The 17,457-nt window shown below is 39.1% G+C and overlaps 2 protein-coding genes across 2 annotated transcripts in view; one reads left to right on the top strand and one right to left on the bottom strand.

The window, feature by feature from the left end:
* Nucleotides 1-17,457, top strand: part of Dnmt3 (DNA methyltransferase 3) — a 130,636-nt gene that overhangs the window by 1,978 nt on the left and 111,201 nt on the right. The window lies entirely within an intron of this gene.
* The window catches only part of Tdg (Thymine DNA glycosylase), a 116,229-nt gene that overhangs the window by 6,784 nt on the left and 91,988 nt on the right, over nt 1-17,457 (bottom strand). The window contains exon 7 of the mRNA XM_018457751.1: nt 2,913-3,062. Coding sequence (XP_018313253.1) covers nt 2,913-3,062 — 150 coding nt within the window. The remainder of the gene's footprint in view (nt 1-2,912; nt 3,063-17,457) is intronic.

Raw genomic sequence — 17,457 nt, 5'->3', positions numbered from 1 at the left:
TTTGCTGCAGCAGCCAATCTTTTTTTTCAGTGTAGTATTCGATTAGATTCGATGTTTGTTGAACATAGCGATTAAACTTGTGCGACATTTATGTAACAAATAATATAAACTTTTGCGTTCGTTGTTCGTTAGGTGTTCGTTCGCTAGGTGCATGACGTAAGCCTCTATATTCCCGCCTTTAATACACATGCTGCAGTAATTTTAATGGCTGCTCGGAAAATACGTGTAGCAACGCGTATCACGTCTTTTTTGGCATAAATTCCGAAACGTGAGAATTCTTAGATCGCCTTTGTTTATTTAGAACTCAGTGCATTCGATGAGATTCCGTTTCACGATTCTTGAGATATATTCGGAGGAACAGTGTACCCGAAACTTCGAACAAAGGGTAGAGCACGAATAAATAAACTTGAACGAGACCGAAGTTTACGTCGCGAGCACACACATTGCACCGTTAAAAGAAAAAGAAAACACTCCTTACGTTTCAGGGATTTCGATAATTTACTCCGGGCACCCCTCACACACTTATCTCGCGATTATTTCTTCAACCCGTATTTCCCATGCTGCGATACATCGTATGTATCTCTTCCAGTACTCCTGCGAGGTTTTCAGTTTCACAGTCAAAATTGTACTAATTTTTAGATTACTACCTAAAAGGTATTAGACTCTCTGGAAGGAGGAAAACTAACCTAAGCAAAACGATACAGAAAGCGCTGCGGTGGGTCTTATAGGTTCTATAGCATCACAATTGAAACGTTGAATACAAATACGCCAATAGCTTAAGCAGACCAATTACAATTGAGAATATTTGAGAAAAATAGTTGCGGTGGTTCGAGTGGTTCGCTTATCGTTCAAGTTACGTTACTTTCAAATTTTCTCGAATTTCATTGGCTTTCTTGATTGCTTTAGGACAATCAGCAACACATTTCGTTCGAAAAACTTATCGATTCGTAGCATATATGTTCGTAAACGTGTCTCGGTTATTCTCTGTTTTTAGAATATTTGATAAACTAATAAAGAGCTGTCACAACTGTCCGGTACTGATTCGAGTTTCCTCGAAATATATTGTCGAACATAAACATCTAAGGCCCGATTTCGTAATAAATTACCTAAAGATTAAAGGTAACCAAGAAATTCATGAATGAATTTCATTGATGAATCAGTTAGTAATCTTTAATCTTTAGGTAATCATATATTATGAAAAAACAGGCCTAAGAGACATGTATATTCTTTATATCGGCCCAATTTCAGAGTCAAGAATTTAAGAAGTAAAACAACTTCCCAAAGCTTAAGAGGAGGTTGGGGGTATTTTTTAAATATCAGATTCTTGAAAAATCTAAATGCATCAAGTATATACAGAAACATAAATTTTTTATCTAAAAATTTTTTTCTGTACATCTCACCGTTTCGCTGATAATTGATAGGAATCAAATATAAAAATTAACTTTGAGAATTTCACCCTTAAATCTGAGATCAGACTAATATAAAAAAAAGTCTCTCTTAAATTTTTGTGTTTAACAACATATTTCAAAGAGAATTGGTTTCTGACAATCGTTATACGATCGTTGTGAGATATTAATTGAGGGGATGGGCGGAATAAAGGCCTAATTACAAAATCTTGATTTATATAATATTTCTCTATTATGTTCAATATTTAAAAAGCTATTTGCAATTTAAAAAATTCACTTAGTCCCTTTTTCTTTATTATTAAATTATTAAATTAAAAATGGTTGCATTTTTCACGTCTTGCAATAATTGTGGCTGCGAAAAAAAAAGATGAAATATTGATCATAATATTGTAAGAATCGACAGAAAAAAAAGCCTATGAACAGCAGAAATGTTTTTTATATTCACATTTTTCTAGAAGAAATACAAAATGAATACGAAATACATTTTACTTTTACTTGTACAAAATAGATTGAAATAATGTTCAATCATCATCTGATGAGTTTTCGTAAGATATTTTAACATAAATATGTTGTAATAAAAACACATTATCGTACCATTTTCGTTCAGTCTCTAGTAACTAATGCAAGCAACATCAATTCTTTGTTTATTTCTGGAAAAAGGGCCTAAGATAGAATTGTGTCTCTATTCCGTCAATCTCCTCAATTGGTGTTACGAAAATTTAAAACATCTGTCCTTGAGCTATTATTTCAATAGACATAAAATATTACAGTTCTAACAATTGAATCATTGTTTCCTTGTTCTTTAGAAGAATTTTCGAAAGTTTTTTCGAAAGTTTCAATTAAATAGTATTGTCCAAGATTCGTAAATTGTACACATTGTATTCACGTATGTCAGTGTCCATTTTTCTTTTTTTTCAATAGAAATAGAAAAAGGAAAGTAAATAGGCGTGAACGTCAACATTAGTACAGGGATAGGGCATTCGTCAAAGGCATATGTTGGCCATGTCGTTTAGAGCCGACTTTAATGGAAATAGAAAAAGGAAAGCAATAGGTGTGAACACCGATGCATGTCAAGCCAGTGTTCTGAATTACAAATTTTGAATAAACCGTTTTAAAAGGAAAATCGAGATGACTAAAGAATTAATAAAAAAAAACAATAGAAACCCTGTATATAATTAATCATTGCAAAAATAACTTCACAAATTTTAAGAATGTTTTAATTTCAGCATGTCTCAAATACTTATTATGTCGAAACTGTAGAGCTTAAATTCATAAATATTAATCGGACCGATATATTATCCTATCTTTCGATTTTTTACATAATAAAATATAAATATTATGATAAAATATTGTATAACGTACGTTAATATAATACAAAGTTCAAATTAATTTTCCCGTAAATTATGTCGGGACGATATCGGCTTATGCAATAATTATTTTCGACCGAGATTTCGTAATTATCTCATCGCTCGTTTCGAACGTACTAAAAGCGTTCGGCATACTGACCTTCTTTAATTTCCTTTCTTGTAAGATCTGCGCTGCCTTTCGTCGCACGTGCTACCATATTTGTAAAGCCGATACCGAGTCGCAAAAGCTTGTAATCGTCGTCCGCAGTCAATGGTTCGGGCGTGAGACCACTTAGATGTAGGCATTTCCCTGAAAAGAGAGGCACACTTATTTAACTGCATAAATTAATACTAAGAACTTAATGATCACGTCCTCACGATTATAATGAACTTCATTACTCCGTGTAGTAAAGTATTAATTTGTGAATTGATCCTGATCTATTAATTTAAGATCCACAAGCAAAATTAGACTTTCAAATTAAATGCTTGATAAATTATTAAATTTGAAATGGTTTCCCTTGCATTTTTCACGTCTTGCAATAATTGTGGCTGCGAAAAAAAAGGATGAAATTATTATCGTGTACAATGGAGCATGTTACATCGTTGAAACGCACCGCCGAAACGCATGGGCGGCTTTTAAAAATTTTAATGAAATCGACGTCCGTGATATTATGCGATCCATTTTTAATTTTAATTGCATAACGTTAAGCATTAAATTGCTTACTTGTGGCGCCATTATAACGAAACGTATAATTGCAGTCGTCGTGTGAACGGCCAAATGACTTCGCGAAGCTATTGTTCCACGCGAAATACTCCGTATTTTGTTAATAGGCCGCGCTCGACTATTTATATCCCATTAAATAAACGATCTAAATTTTCTGATAGGCATAATAAAGCCTCGCCCTGGCGGAGGCTTTCGCGCGGAGATAATGGAATTGTTAGAACAGAAGCGCGCAGCGTGTCTATTGTAATAGAAATGACAACCATTGTTGTTTCCATTGTCGATGGTACCGCGCTGGTATCGTTTTGCCCGGATTATACTAAAATCATCGTCGTGAATTTCATCATTAAAGTTTATTACACACACTTGAGACATATTTTAATCTGATTTACCTTTTTTTCCTAACTTCAACTTACTGGAAGTATTTTAATCGAAGCAACAATTCAAAAGCTTACTTTTCTTCGTCGTCCAGTTTTCTTAAATAATTCATTCAATTGTCGAATTAATTCTACAAGATAGTAGCTTTAATCATTCGTAAAGTATTGATGAAATTATTGGTATTCCATTATTAATTTACTATTATTACACGGCAAAACTGGGTGACTCCATTTTAGGATATTGTAAGATCACTTATTTTAGTGTCGATCTATTACGGATATAAATGCGGAAAGAAAAAGAGAAAAAGGAAGCAGAGAGAGAGAGAAAGAGAGAGAGAGAGAGAGAGAGAATGTTTCATGAAGATATATAAATTAATCTCGTGCAAGATGTACAAACGATTAGCGGTTGACCGCTTGAATGTTGCAACAGCGACGAGCGTCAATTAGCGCCGCGAATCGCAAATTTCCATTGTATAAATAATAAATAGCGCGTATAAATAGCGTACAAACAGCGGTAAATCGTACGGACGACAATTCGTTCTAAATATTGACGTATGAATGCTTGGTAAACGCACGCGATCGTTTATTTCGTATCGCGAAAAGCAAATACGGCGCTTAACGTAATGTATAAAAGATATTCGCGCCGGTTTTCCCGCGGTTATGCAGATCGGCAGTGCGTGCGAAAAGTTCAAACGGTCGTTTTTACGGCCGTACGAATGAGCAGCTAAGTGCTCGTTGTCAAGTAATCCCCCCGGGGAGTTTTGTTTTTGACATTTCCGCGAAACTCTATGTTACGTTATCGCAACAATTTAACGGCCAAATAATACTTTGTCGGCGGATCAAGCTATAGAACCGATAGAAAAGAAGGATTAAACACGGAGTTTAGGTCAGGCATGGGTCGATCGATTTTTTTCTACTTTGCCACATAAAATTGGATTATGAGTTCGCCTTGTGCCACGTCCGTGCAACTAGAAATAATCGTTCGTCGTTTGTGGAGGTTGATTTGCCGACTATGAGTGAATTATTTACGCGTTGAAGTCTCACTTCGTTAATCCCTTTCTGCGTCACACTTTGTCGCAGAATTGACTATCTTGCTAATCGTGTATTATAATCACTTCGAGGTTACAGCTTAATCCTATAGTAACACTAAAATACATGCAAAGATGAAAATTCATGTAAGAGAATATTTCCTACAGATGAATACTTTGTGTAGATGTGAATATCTTTTCTACATTAATGTTTAAATAAGAATGTACGATTAAAAATTTTATTAAATAAATATCCTATGTAGGGTTTTAATCAGTCCAGTATTGGGTCAGTCATTTTAGCCAGTCATTTGCCAGTGATGGCCCAGTACTGAACAGAACCTTGAGAGTCAATTGACAGTAGCGTTGGTTTCATTGTACACTGTTAAATCTATAGTGTTAAATTTAACTTAACGTGAGTCGCCACTGCTCCTATTCAATCATATCGTTATTTTATACTAAAACAATAGTTATATTTGACATTATACAATGTCAATTTGATACTGTATAGTGTCAAATTAGTACGATATAGTGTCAAATTTAAGTATCATTATGGTAAAAAATAATAATATATTTAGTAGGAACAGTGGCGACTCACGTTAGATTAAAGTTGACACTATAGATTTAACAGTGTAGTTACTGGTGATCCTATATGGGATATTAAAGAAACGTCAAGAAATTTTCGTTTTTTACAGCGGTCAAAAATAAAATTTTCTAGTTACTATATGTGGCTGTTTAAAAGGACTTTTAAAGAAGTTAATAAAAAGGTTCATAAATTAAAATATTCTTCCGCGTTTACGTCACATTGATAATAAATTTATTTACCAAAAGCCACAATCGCTGAAGCAATAAGCGTCGCTCCTCTCCTCGTTCACGCGAAAGAAAAGAAAGTGGGGCTAGATAAATCTTTTGCGCTCTCGGCGGTACAGGTACACGGATATTCACACGTGTTCGCATACACGTGGGGATGAGACAACATCCCGGTGGCGCGAAATTACAATCGTCGCCAAAGTCTATTCCGCGAACATTTACCCCCAGGCAGCAGATAGAGATTTATGACGCGGCCTCGGGAAATTCTCTCTCGCTGCTTTACTCCAGTGGCACCGACCTACAACGGGCGCGCCGCGCCGGCACGACCTTGGAGAACTTCGGAACAAAGTTAAACGCTCGTCCGCGGCCGTTGCACGCTTTCCGGCACAACGTGCCCGACCTCCAAGTCCACGGGAAAAGACACGAACCGCACGTGTGTGTAATGCCAGTTCCACATTGTGGAGTCGTGACCCGAGTGAAGTCTTTTCGAGAATAATACGTTTATGCATAATTAGCATAAATTTAGGATGTGGGTAAAGAAGAATTTAAAGGGCTAACGGACGCGTAAAATCTAATTGGAGGTGTATTTTTGTAAGAAAGTTTTGCCATCAGTTTTCACGTCTTATTATCCACGTATCTCTTCTTTCTCTTTAAGAATTCGCGCATTTTTTTTTTTTTTTTTGGAAGATGCTCAAGTTATTGGCGAGCGACGTTCGCGAACTTTCGTATGAACGTAATTTAAAGCTTGTTGCAGCAAAGGGGCCATAAGAAGGAGACTAACGGCCGATCGAACAAACTTTATCGGGGCGAAACGCGACCCTCCTCCGTCATTCACGATGCTAACCTAACCCAACTTGACTTCGCTCGACCTTCCCGCCTAGCCACGCTTTATGGTGTTTCGAGCGAGGGTGTGAAAAGTGTATTTCCTCCCCTCCCCTCCCCCCCTGTACGTCGATGGAAAGTAAATGCGCTCGTTCCCGCGTCGCGGGTCCGTAAATTATGACTCGTCTCTGATATGGACGTAATCGGGATGGAATTCTACGCGAACCCAGACGCGAGTCTTTTATTTTTTTAGGGTTGGGAAATTATGGTAATTTATGAGAAATTTGAGGATTCTCCGTGCGAGAAAAAATAGCTAAGAACTTCTGCCGCGGGTATTCTTTGTGAATTACGTCTCTATGAATTGAAATAATTTCTGTCATTCAAACGTTATCGCGAAACTGTTGCTATTTTTGAAAATTTTTACTACTATATAATCTTTGCTAATACGGCTGGTGATATCAGAATTGGTAATACCGGGTATTGGTTTCAAGGATTTAATTTTTTTCAACATGAAAAAAATATGTAAAGAATATAAATTTTTAAAACATCTGATAATACCGTTAAAAGTAGAAATAAAATACCGAAATGTATACATCATAAATATTAACATCAATGCAAATATTTTTCTGTAATATGGAACCATTGTTTCCACAAATAATTTACGTATATATTTTTACTGTAGTATATTTTTATTAATGGATATCTCTGAACTGCGTGCAACTTGATACATAATCGATGTGCAATATGTGAAATTGAAGATAATATTTCCAATCTACAAATCGAAAATATCCGAATAATTAATTTCAGTATGATCTCATTTAGTATCACAAATTAATCACGTTACTGATATTCGCTGACAGTCATAGGAAATATTAGCCGCGATTTTCCATAAATCTCAGCTCTCTAATTTGCGTATCTTTATTAATCATGTACGATGTAACTATCTTAAATACATCTTTTATGTGACAGCCGGAAAAATAGTTTTCTTTGAGAAGGAAGAGAAATTTACAGTTTTCAATTGGTTCTTCCAAACAGAAGACATTAAATCGTCACGCCGTAGGCTAAATAGACTTCTAAGGATGTTCGCAACAAGTATTTCTCAGCGTGATTTCTCAAGTTTCATCATGTTGCGACCAAAGTCAAAACTCCGGACCCCTGGATTGTATTAACTTTGCGAACTTTCGGACTTGAAGGCCATCGCAGTATGTTCTCCTTAACTTTGCGTTATAGAATTCCGAACATTAAAGAGAGAGAGCGCAACAGGACCTTACTTGTCGCATTTTTCTTTTCGCCCGTTCCCCTACTTCTTTCTCCAGAGGTCTCGTTCTCGGTTACGAAAGGCGCGATGAACAACACTCTTGGGGAAGAAATATTGCCCTTGATATTTTTCTAATGCGCGGAGACTCGACCCTCCTCCTTCATTTTCAGACAACGGTAACGATGCGCGAGGGAACCGCGGGGATCTCGGCTATCATTTAGCGCGAAATGTACAGTTTATTATCTAAATGGCTGTTAACTCGTTGCGCGGATCGCTCGCAGTCGTGTAAGATTTTTGTAACAGCGGTAAAATAAATTATCGCGACTTTTCCCTTGACACTTCCGTCATCCCTTCCATCGTTTCTTCCGAGTCTCTTTGTTAGATAAGGTAATGGTTTTTTTTGCTTGATGTTCATTACGCGAGTAATTAGAAATAGTGCGTCTGTGAAGTCGAGTTGTTATACTTTAGGTTACATCGTAAATACGCAAACGTTCGGTAGCGATTCGTTTGTAGAGATAAATCTATTTCACTTTGGACATCTTAATCGTCGTCGGTGAACTCCACCGAGCATTGTTAGTTTCGCGCTTTATCAAATGCGCGAATTTCTCGATCGACGAGTATATTCGCGTTTGAAACAGCGTGAAATCGACACGGACGATATTCCTCGCTTGTCTCTCGGACGAACGGTGAGCCGCAACGAAACGGCGGTGGCGACTATCGCAAATTTCTCAAACCTCCATTGACCTAGATTTCGCTCCTTTTTTTCCTCTCGGATTCTGAATGAACGCTTGGTTTGAGTCGGTGGCGATGGCGAGCAACGAGGTAGCAGTAGGAAAGAAAGAGAAGGGATATACGATGGATAGAGAGAGAGAGAGAAGAGGGTAGCGGACAGGGGGAAGCCAGGTGAAAATCGATGCAACCGAGAGAGACCTGTGCGTGGGTAACGCGGGAGACCGCGCCTGGAAAATCAATTTTCAGGGTTTTCCAGGACGAAGACCCGTCGGCGGCGACCTAGGAAACGGTCGAGAGCAAGTTCTGACGTTGCTCTCTTTTTCCCACGTCGCCTGCGTGTCGGGGATGAGAGGGAGTTAAAAGGGGGTGTGGAAGGGAACGGGCGGGGAGGAAGAGGCGGGTATATCTCAGTGCCACAATTTGCGAACGAGCACGTATTACATCCAGGTGTGCTTAATGATATCCCCGCGCGAAAGTCTCAAGACGTCGGATGCTTTTTCTTTCTTTCTCTTTCTTTCTCTTGCTCGAGTGTCGTCGCCCGCTTCTCGAGTAATTTCAGCTTTTGTGCTCGCGCAAGGCCGAGGATATTTTTTTAATTAAAACGCGCCGAGGGGTTGGCGCGTTTAAAACGAATTCGGTCGCTCGCATGCGACTTTAAAGCGACTTTTTCCTCATCCGATACGGCGCCACTGTCCGGCTGTTAAAACGAGATAATAAGGAGAAATATCCTTCCGGGGCGATTCAAGCGGGAGATCTTCAGGCTTTCGCGCCTAGGGCTGCCTGTGTCTCACGGCAGTAATTCCACCGACGTCTCTGTTATCCGAGACACAGCAGGATACAGTTTCACAAAGGCACCAAAGGTAAGAAACAGGCGTTGCCTGTATAATCGTCATCCGATAGCCAACATAGTACTTTCTCTTTAGACGCTCTTTTCTTCTGACCCTTCGACCCTAACCTACTAGTCTACCTAATATATTTTCCTCATTGCCATTTGTTTTTCCATTTGGGTCTGAAACTGATAATCATGAGAAATGGAATTAAATTAAGTAATTTTAGTTTGTATGGTACACAATTTTAATAAATTCTTTTTTAAATTGTATATTGTGGGATACAAAATAACACTGTGGGAAATAAAATTTGCTTAATTAAGTTAGCAAAGAAAGCGATGACAAAGAAAGTCCTACGTCTCATATTTTTAACAGACACCCTCTGAGTGGATGGTGTTCAATCACGCCCGACAGAAAGACGCTCCAAGACGTAAGCCAAGAAATAATTTCGTACGACGACCGGACGAAATCTCAACATTGTATGCATTCACCTAGTCACCGACGTGTCTTTTTCGCGAAATTTTGAAAGAAGTAAGGAAAAAGAGACAGAGGGCACTAAATTCTAGGGAGGTAGTGAACGTGTACGGACTGTAAGCTGCTATCGAGCGGATAGGCGTGCGACAACCCCTCTCTCTTCGTCGTACTCCCCTCGGCAGTCCCAGAGTTCCCTTTTTCCTCCTGCTCACCACCCCCTAACCAACCCCTGTCCTCCCTGTTCGCCCTCTACCGCCTCCTCCTCCTCTTTTGCCCCTCTTGGACCGAGCAGCAGCGACAGGGTGGTCGGTGGGTGGAAAAGGGTGGAGGCTGAGGCTACACGTTTTCCCACACTCGCCCTTCTCGCTCCCTCGACCCTTCTCTCTCTTCGCCATCCAACGCGGCACCCTTCGCCCATCTCGCCCTTGCTCGACCCAACTCCTCACTCTTGCGCTCCCTTGCCTTCATTTCTCTCACCCTCTCTCTCTCTCTCTCCCTCCGTCTCACTCACACAACCACCACTCATTATAGTTACCACTACACTACCGTGTTGCCTCAATCTACACCACCTCCTTCTTCGCCACCTCCTTCGTTGCCACCTACGGCAACCGACCGCCAAAGGACGGTCTTGCGTCTAGTGATGGCCCTCGAAGCAATAACCAGCCGCAATTCTCGAGCGAAGTACGAGTGTCCCAAGTAGAATATCGCGACGTCGTCCTTTGGGTATCATATTAACTCCTTGATGCATCTAGTCCTTATATATAAGGACGATTTCTTTGATTCAAATATTATTTTTTAATATTATTTATTTCTTTCTCTCATCTGTGTGAGAGACATAACAATTTTGTAAAATGTCATTACTATTTGTATCCTTCTTCACATTTAGAGATTTAGATTACTATGTCGATATATAGTTGATACATATATTATCATGCTACTGAGGTTAGTAGCGCAATTTTGCATTGCCGAAAGAACAGAGTAAAAAGCGTCAGAAAGAATTCATATCAGACTCTTCACTTTCGCCTACATAAAAGCAAATTTAAAGTATTTAATTTTACTTCAACTTATTAAGGTTAATATTAATATAAGTGGTACAAATTATTTCCGTATTTGGTACTGATAATATACAAGTTTCTATTTGGAATATTGATTTCTCAATGGCATATGGTTTTGAATAACATAGATTCAGAATTGGAAAAGCTACTTTCCAAGTTACTTATAAGTTATTTTTTATTATAGAAATTGAGTACAATAAGTTCAGGTATTTTATTTTTTTATATTATATTTTATCTACTCCAATTTTGTATTATTTTTTCTACTTAATTTTGATAACAAAGACATATAAGATAATCTAAAAAGTAACTTATAAGTAACTTATAAAGTAACTTACAAAGTGACTTTCCCAATCCTGCTTAGATCTATATATCAAGATTAAAGTATGTATGTACAACATAAAAAATGATACGATAACACGTAAGTTGTGACGATTGTATCGACTATTTTATGATCAATATTAAACTTCATCGCGTGTCGCAATTAATTTCAATGTGTTGTACCTTCTAATTATTATCTCTCGCATACTCGTGCCAATAGTCGCGTTCAACCGGTCTGGGTGGTCACGATAATGACTAATAAATCCACCTATAAATTCTCAATGGACCGCTCCACGTCGGTTTGCTTACGTTTCCTTTCGTTTAGCGGGATTATGTACGGTATATACCTGATGCGCGCGGGCACGGTCGGCGGTTTGCTCTTCTCTCTTTGCAGTTACGACGATAAATTACCCGAATCGCAGAGAAAGAAAACACGGGAAACGAAGTGTACCCGTGAGTACTCATTCTCCGTACTCGCCTGACCGCATTCCGACAATAATCACTTCATCCACTGTCTGTGGCTGTGCCGCGCGCGACGAATGGAGGACCTTAACTACTTTCCACTTACGATTTAATTTACCGACGGCGTATCGTTTTATGCCGCCCGTGGCAATTACGCGTCGGCGAGATTTATCATCGCGCCTGGGAAAATTGAAATTACCGAAGCGTCTCGATACGCTCGCGTAAGTGGAACGTGACTTATCGATTAGAAACTTCGGCTCTTATCGATGTATTGAACGTCCCGAAACGAATGCTCTTTCTTTTCCTTCGACTTGGAATTCTCTTAATTAACTCACGATCTGTTAATTACATATCGTAGGGCGAAAATAAATAACGAAAAACTCGCTTATCGCGGATCTTCCGAACGGTTTTCGCTTGAGCGAAGTAACGTAACGCTTCATCACTAAACTCGTTCACCGAAACTAATAAAAATTGATCCGCGTAGGCTATAATTATCTCCTGTAAAATCGAACATTACGCCTTAATTCGATTCGACCACATAAACGTATGATACGGAATTGGATTATTCGTGAGATTTCGTTACGATTGCGACAGGATACGAACCGGATATTCGCAGAACGTGCTAAAATCTTTCTCATAATACATCTCGTAGATAAACCGCGAGAAGAAATATGTGTGAAATATTCGTGGATCTTGAATTGAACATGTAATTGATATGAGTAAGAAATTTCTCTGAACTTAATATTTTTTTTGCGTCTTACGTCGCATTACACACGAAAAAGTATAATTGTGCAATCGATTTTCCCTGAACTTTTTTCTTTCTCTCTTTTCTCTATCCTCCATAATGAAATAAAACAGAATCATTCGGGAGAAGAAAACTCAAATAAGATATTAGAAAAGTTGCGTCAGTTATGTGGGTCGTTATTATCTAACATCGCTCCAAAACAACAACAACAACAACGGGGCGAAAGCAGTTTGTGTTTCCCGTTGTACTTTACGTATAACATCAGCCTTGAGGTTCTCACGTGCGACCATCGGCTCGCATAATCGATTATCGATAGGCGGCGGGGAGGATAATCTCGGTGCGAAAGCTCCGAGCGATGTCATGACCCCTTAAGAACGCTCTTCTCTCTCTGGGAAAAAAGTTTCTCCGATAGAAAACTTCGACCGAGTGCCGTGAACTATCGAACCGGCGCGACGGCCGCGCGAGTAAAGGATTGCCGCACGTGTATATACACGGCGGTTATAAAATAACCACACGACAATCTGGGGATCGGTCGAAAGCGATAAAAAAGTAAAATGTTTTATATTTGTGTGAAAACGCTCCCGAATTGATATGGCCGCGAATTCGATGCGGAACTTTTATTTGGAAACGTCCTTGTGAAAAAGGAATAAAAATATGATTTGAAAGAGTATGTACACACATGCATTGTTCTATGATGCGTACGATCCGTGAAACATTGATAACGTTGTCGAGAGGAATATAACTCTGCGTATCTTGCGTTTAAACGCTCACAATTTTCCTTAGATTTATTGTGCACGCGCGTGCACGTGTTACACAAGTAATTCGCCTCTAGAGATAATATTCGTAATGTATTACGCTCATGTAGATTATAGATTTGATATAAATTTTAAAATTTGCAAATTGCAATTAGCCATTATTTATCACATTCGTTTCAACGCTTTATTGAATACATATTTGATTCAATCGCGATGTATTACAACGTATTTTCTGTGAAAATATAAAACTTTTGCATTATTTCCGCGTTTCAAAAATATTGTGGGATGTAAAATTATAATCTATGACAAGGATATTTTAAAAATTATCCTTTGAAAGAGACATTTTCGCGGATATTTATTAGCACCATATATTCCACGGGAAAGGATATATTTTCATTTTATTACTGATTTATCTGTGTCAGTTCAATTATAGAACAAGAGTACAAAATAATTTCGTAATCTCAAGTTTCTGAGACAAAGACCATTTTGTTCACGAAGAGTACCTGCGATTTCGCGCAGCTGTCGTAGATAATTCGCGCACAACCGATATTTCTCTCGGTAACACCGAATAGTTATCCTCGTTAGGTCGCGGCGACGCGGCGTACGGCCAACTCTCGGAGGGTCTCTTACAACAAGTTGGACCTGTCGGGGGTCGAGGTCGTCGTCGAGGGCGAGGGTGGTCGGTTCGGAACCGATGGTGCGCACTTGTGTACGCCACGCCGCGCTGCATCGTGTCGCGTCGCCTCGCCTCGCGTCGCGTCGTGTCGCCCGGCGTCGCGGAGACTCGGCTTGGCACGACCACGAAAAGTTTCGCCGGTCACGTTCAACTTTCGCGCGCCGTTCGAAAAACCTCCTCTCTCTTTCTCTCTCTCTCTCTCTTTCTCTCATTCCCTCTTTCACGACATCGCCGACGGCGAACTGGGTCGCCGACCGAGTGCCCCCGAGTGCTGTGCCGTGTCGCGAGCAGCCCCCATCGCCGTCTCTTCCAATCGACAACGGGCGCCTTTGGCCGAGAAAAAGTTTTCCCTCCGCGGACTTTCGAGAGGTGACGACCGGCGAAATTGAACTGCGACTCGTTGCGAAATCGCTCGTATTACACCTTTCCTCTTTGAACCTGTTCGGCTTGTCAGCGACTTGTCGAAAAGTTTAACCATGCGCTAAGAACTCGCTAAATTATCGACAATTATCAAATAAAAGTTTTATTATAGTGGCATGTTTTATAATAACAGAAGATAATGTTGCTTTCATGAGATGTTAAACAAATGAAAGTATGATATTAAATGATACGAATGTGTCAACAAATAATTTTTAGAGAAATTATAATATTTTGAGAGGAAAAATGATTACTTTCTGTAAATACATTATTTATATAACATTTTTCTAGAAGTGCATCGTTTTATATTCTGCTTTATCAAATTGTAACTGACGTTTGTAATATAGTGTCAATATTAAAATCTATTTATGTGCTAAATTATTTTTGAAATTTTTTAACAATATATTATTTTTAAGTTAGTGGCCCGTGGCTAACAAACGAGTTCTGAGTAATTAATTTTCTTGAATCTGCTCGAGCTTTCTTTGTCCATTGTAAATTAAGATAGTTATATAATAACGGACGGATGACGGAGCGCCGCCTCCGATTTTAGCGTGATTTAAATTCCAGCTACAGAATGCGGTTGACAGGGCTAAATAATAAAGTCGATCAATCAAGTCCAATTTTGGTACCGTCCGAGTAACTTCGCGCGCGAAGTGGGTCATCGACCGAATACACTGCACGTCGCGTGTGCGTTCGACGTCCGTCACTGGCGAAGAAATATTTGCGCGCGATAAAAGCGAAATCTTCCGGAACGCGTCTCGCTCGGTTTTCCATCTGTCGAGTTTTTTTCCCTTTCTTTTTTTTTTCGTAAATCGTACAGAGATAAACGAACATGGGCTCGCGTAGAAAAATCAACAATACATCGGAAATATTTGCAAAGATGAGATATCCACAAAACTACGCTCGTTGCGCATATTTTGCATCGTGCGAAAAAATCACCGCGTAGATTGGGTCGTACTACAATCGATTGCGAGAAAAAAAGTCTCCTCATCCCGCCGACTCGCCTTCGGGCGCAATCTTGGATACGACCTCGCAAGTGTCATGATTCAGCATTGCAGACTGAACGAGAAACAACGTCTAGAAAATGTAGGTACTTTAAAATATGCTTGTACAATATTTTGATATTACAGTCAAAATTATGCGCATAATATACAGCTGCCGAGCGTTATGAGAGAGACAGATTAAATCATCTCTGTTTCTTGCACTTTTTATGCATTATATTTATTATTATATATATCATAACTTATGTATTATATTAATATTTAAAACGAAAGTAATATTATTCATTCATCCATAATAATTTTTTAATTTCTTGTTGAATGTTTTTTTTTTTTAAATAGAATTAACTTTTATTCATTTCCGCTAAAGCAATTTTAGCAAATTGTTTATCTGCTTTCTTTCATGACCGTGAGAAAATCGTGCGTGATACTTTCTAATTCAACGCTACAGTTTGAACAGCTTAGACAAGACCCTAAATTATACGATGTCGCAATCAGCGAAGAAAGCTCTCCGGGATGATAATCAGGCGAGGCATCGGCGTTGCGATGCGTTTGGCAATTTCGTGGAATCGAGTCATCGCCGGCGGGGAAATCTTCGAACCAGTTGCGTCCTTGCTGGGAGAAACTTTTTCCCTCAACATTCCGGGGGATATAAACTGCGCGCGCGGCAAGCGGCGGCGCGAAACTTCCGACCCTTAACCCGTTTTCAGATGTTCTCCGAGTTCGCGGGAGGGAAGTTCGAAACTTTGTCGGGACCGTCTTTCGCGGGTTACATTCAATCAAATATGTACGATTCCGGGTGCGAGGACAAAATCTTAATCGGAATCCTTTAAATTTATATGCCCGCGAGGTAGTTACGTCAGCATCTCTAATTCACTTTACAATTCCTAGGCGAATGAAGACGTTTTAAATCGTGGAAAAGGAAGTTTCAAGTAAATGCATAAAGTTTTGGCGTTGTGTACTTTGTTTGCGTATAGAGGTACCCACGAAATGTCTCTGTTTTTAGCCGCAGTATGTGCAGTTTAGAATTAGAAGCAAATTGTCTTTCGAAGAAGATCTAAGTAAGGAAGTTATTTTATATTGCAAAGGAGGAAGTGTTGACTTTCAATGACGATAACAAAATCTTATTTTTTACTTAGCTTTAAGCGAATTTGAAATTAAATTCGTAAACATTAATTAACGGCATATTTAATGCAACGAGCTTCTCATATTTTCACCACCAAAAAACATTCTGTGTTCGTAACAGCTATAATTGAGAGAAAATATGATGGTTCTGAGATATCCTGCATATACAAATAGATAATATTGTATATATCCACGGATAGGGGCGTTTCACGATGCGTACGTTATCTGCAGTAACATTGCGGTAACATGATTATAACACATTGTAAAATATAGCACGTTGGTGTTGAACCGGACAAATGCGTGTAACAGATCCGCCTGTATGGAGCTGAGTGCATTTGAATTTGAATACCACAGAACTAGTTTACGCTTAATGTATCACAGCGATACTAAGAACACGAAGTGATAAAAGAAGGAGAAGCAAAAAAGAAGGAAAACGCGAGAGTGAAAATATGAATGAAATCGCGTCGAAGATTTATGAATTAACGAGCAATTTACAATTACGTATTGTATCCGCTTAACTTTATCGAACCTCACGTTCTAATTATATCTAATTTATCTAAGGCGCCAGTTTAACCAGTTCAAAGTTGGAATACGGAACTCGATTCCTATGTTGTTAAACGAGCGTGCGTCACATAAATTTTTAAGGAAACTGCACACATAAATAACAAATATATAAATGTACTTTTCTCACATGATTACAACTCCACCAAGAATCTTGCAAGCATTATACATCCTTAGCGAGTCCTTGCATTATGAATTCGGTTGAGTGTGTGTAAAATTGTGTCGAGCAGTTTCACAAAAATGAATCAAATCGTCGTAAAGTTTTCACTTTAGAGAAGGAGTTTCCAGCTTGCGATGAGAAATCACCACGAAGATCAACAAAGTGAAACACTTATCTCATGTACTCCACTGTGGTCGCGAGGATTAAGAAAACAGATCGAAATATCGCGAGATCTCGGACGCGCGTGCGAACGAGCGAACTTCCTCCTTACCGATCTAACGGGTGAATCACGGCCCCGTTAATCGACCCTGCCGGCTCACCCCGAAATTACGGAAAAGAGCCCCGCGTCTCTCTCTTTTTCCCGCGCCACCTCGCTCGCCCTTTCTC

Source organism: Mycetomoellerius zeteki, unplaced genomic scaffold (assembly GCF_001594055.1).
Source record: "Mycetomoellerius zeteki isolate Tzet28-1 unplaced genomic scaffold, Tzet1.0 scaffold667, whole genome shotgun sequence".
Lineage (NCBI taxonomy): Eukaryota > Metazoa > Arthropoda > Insecta > Hymenoptera > Formicidae > Mycetomoellerius > Mycetomoellerius zeteki.
This window is presented reverse-complemented; position numbering and strand designations above follow the sequence as displayed.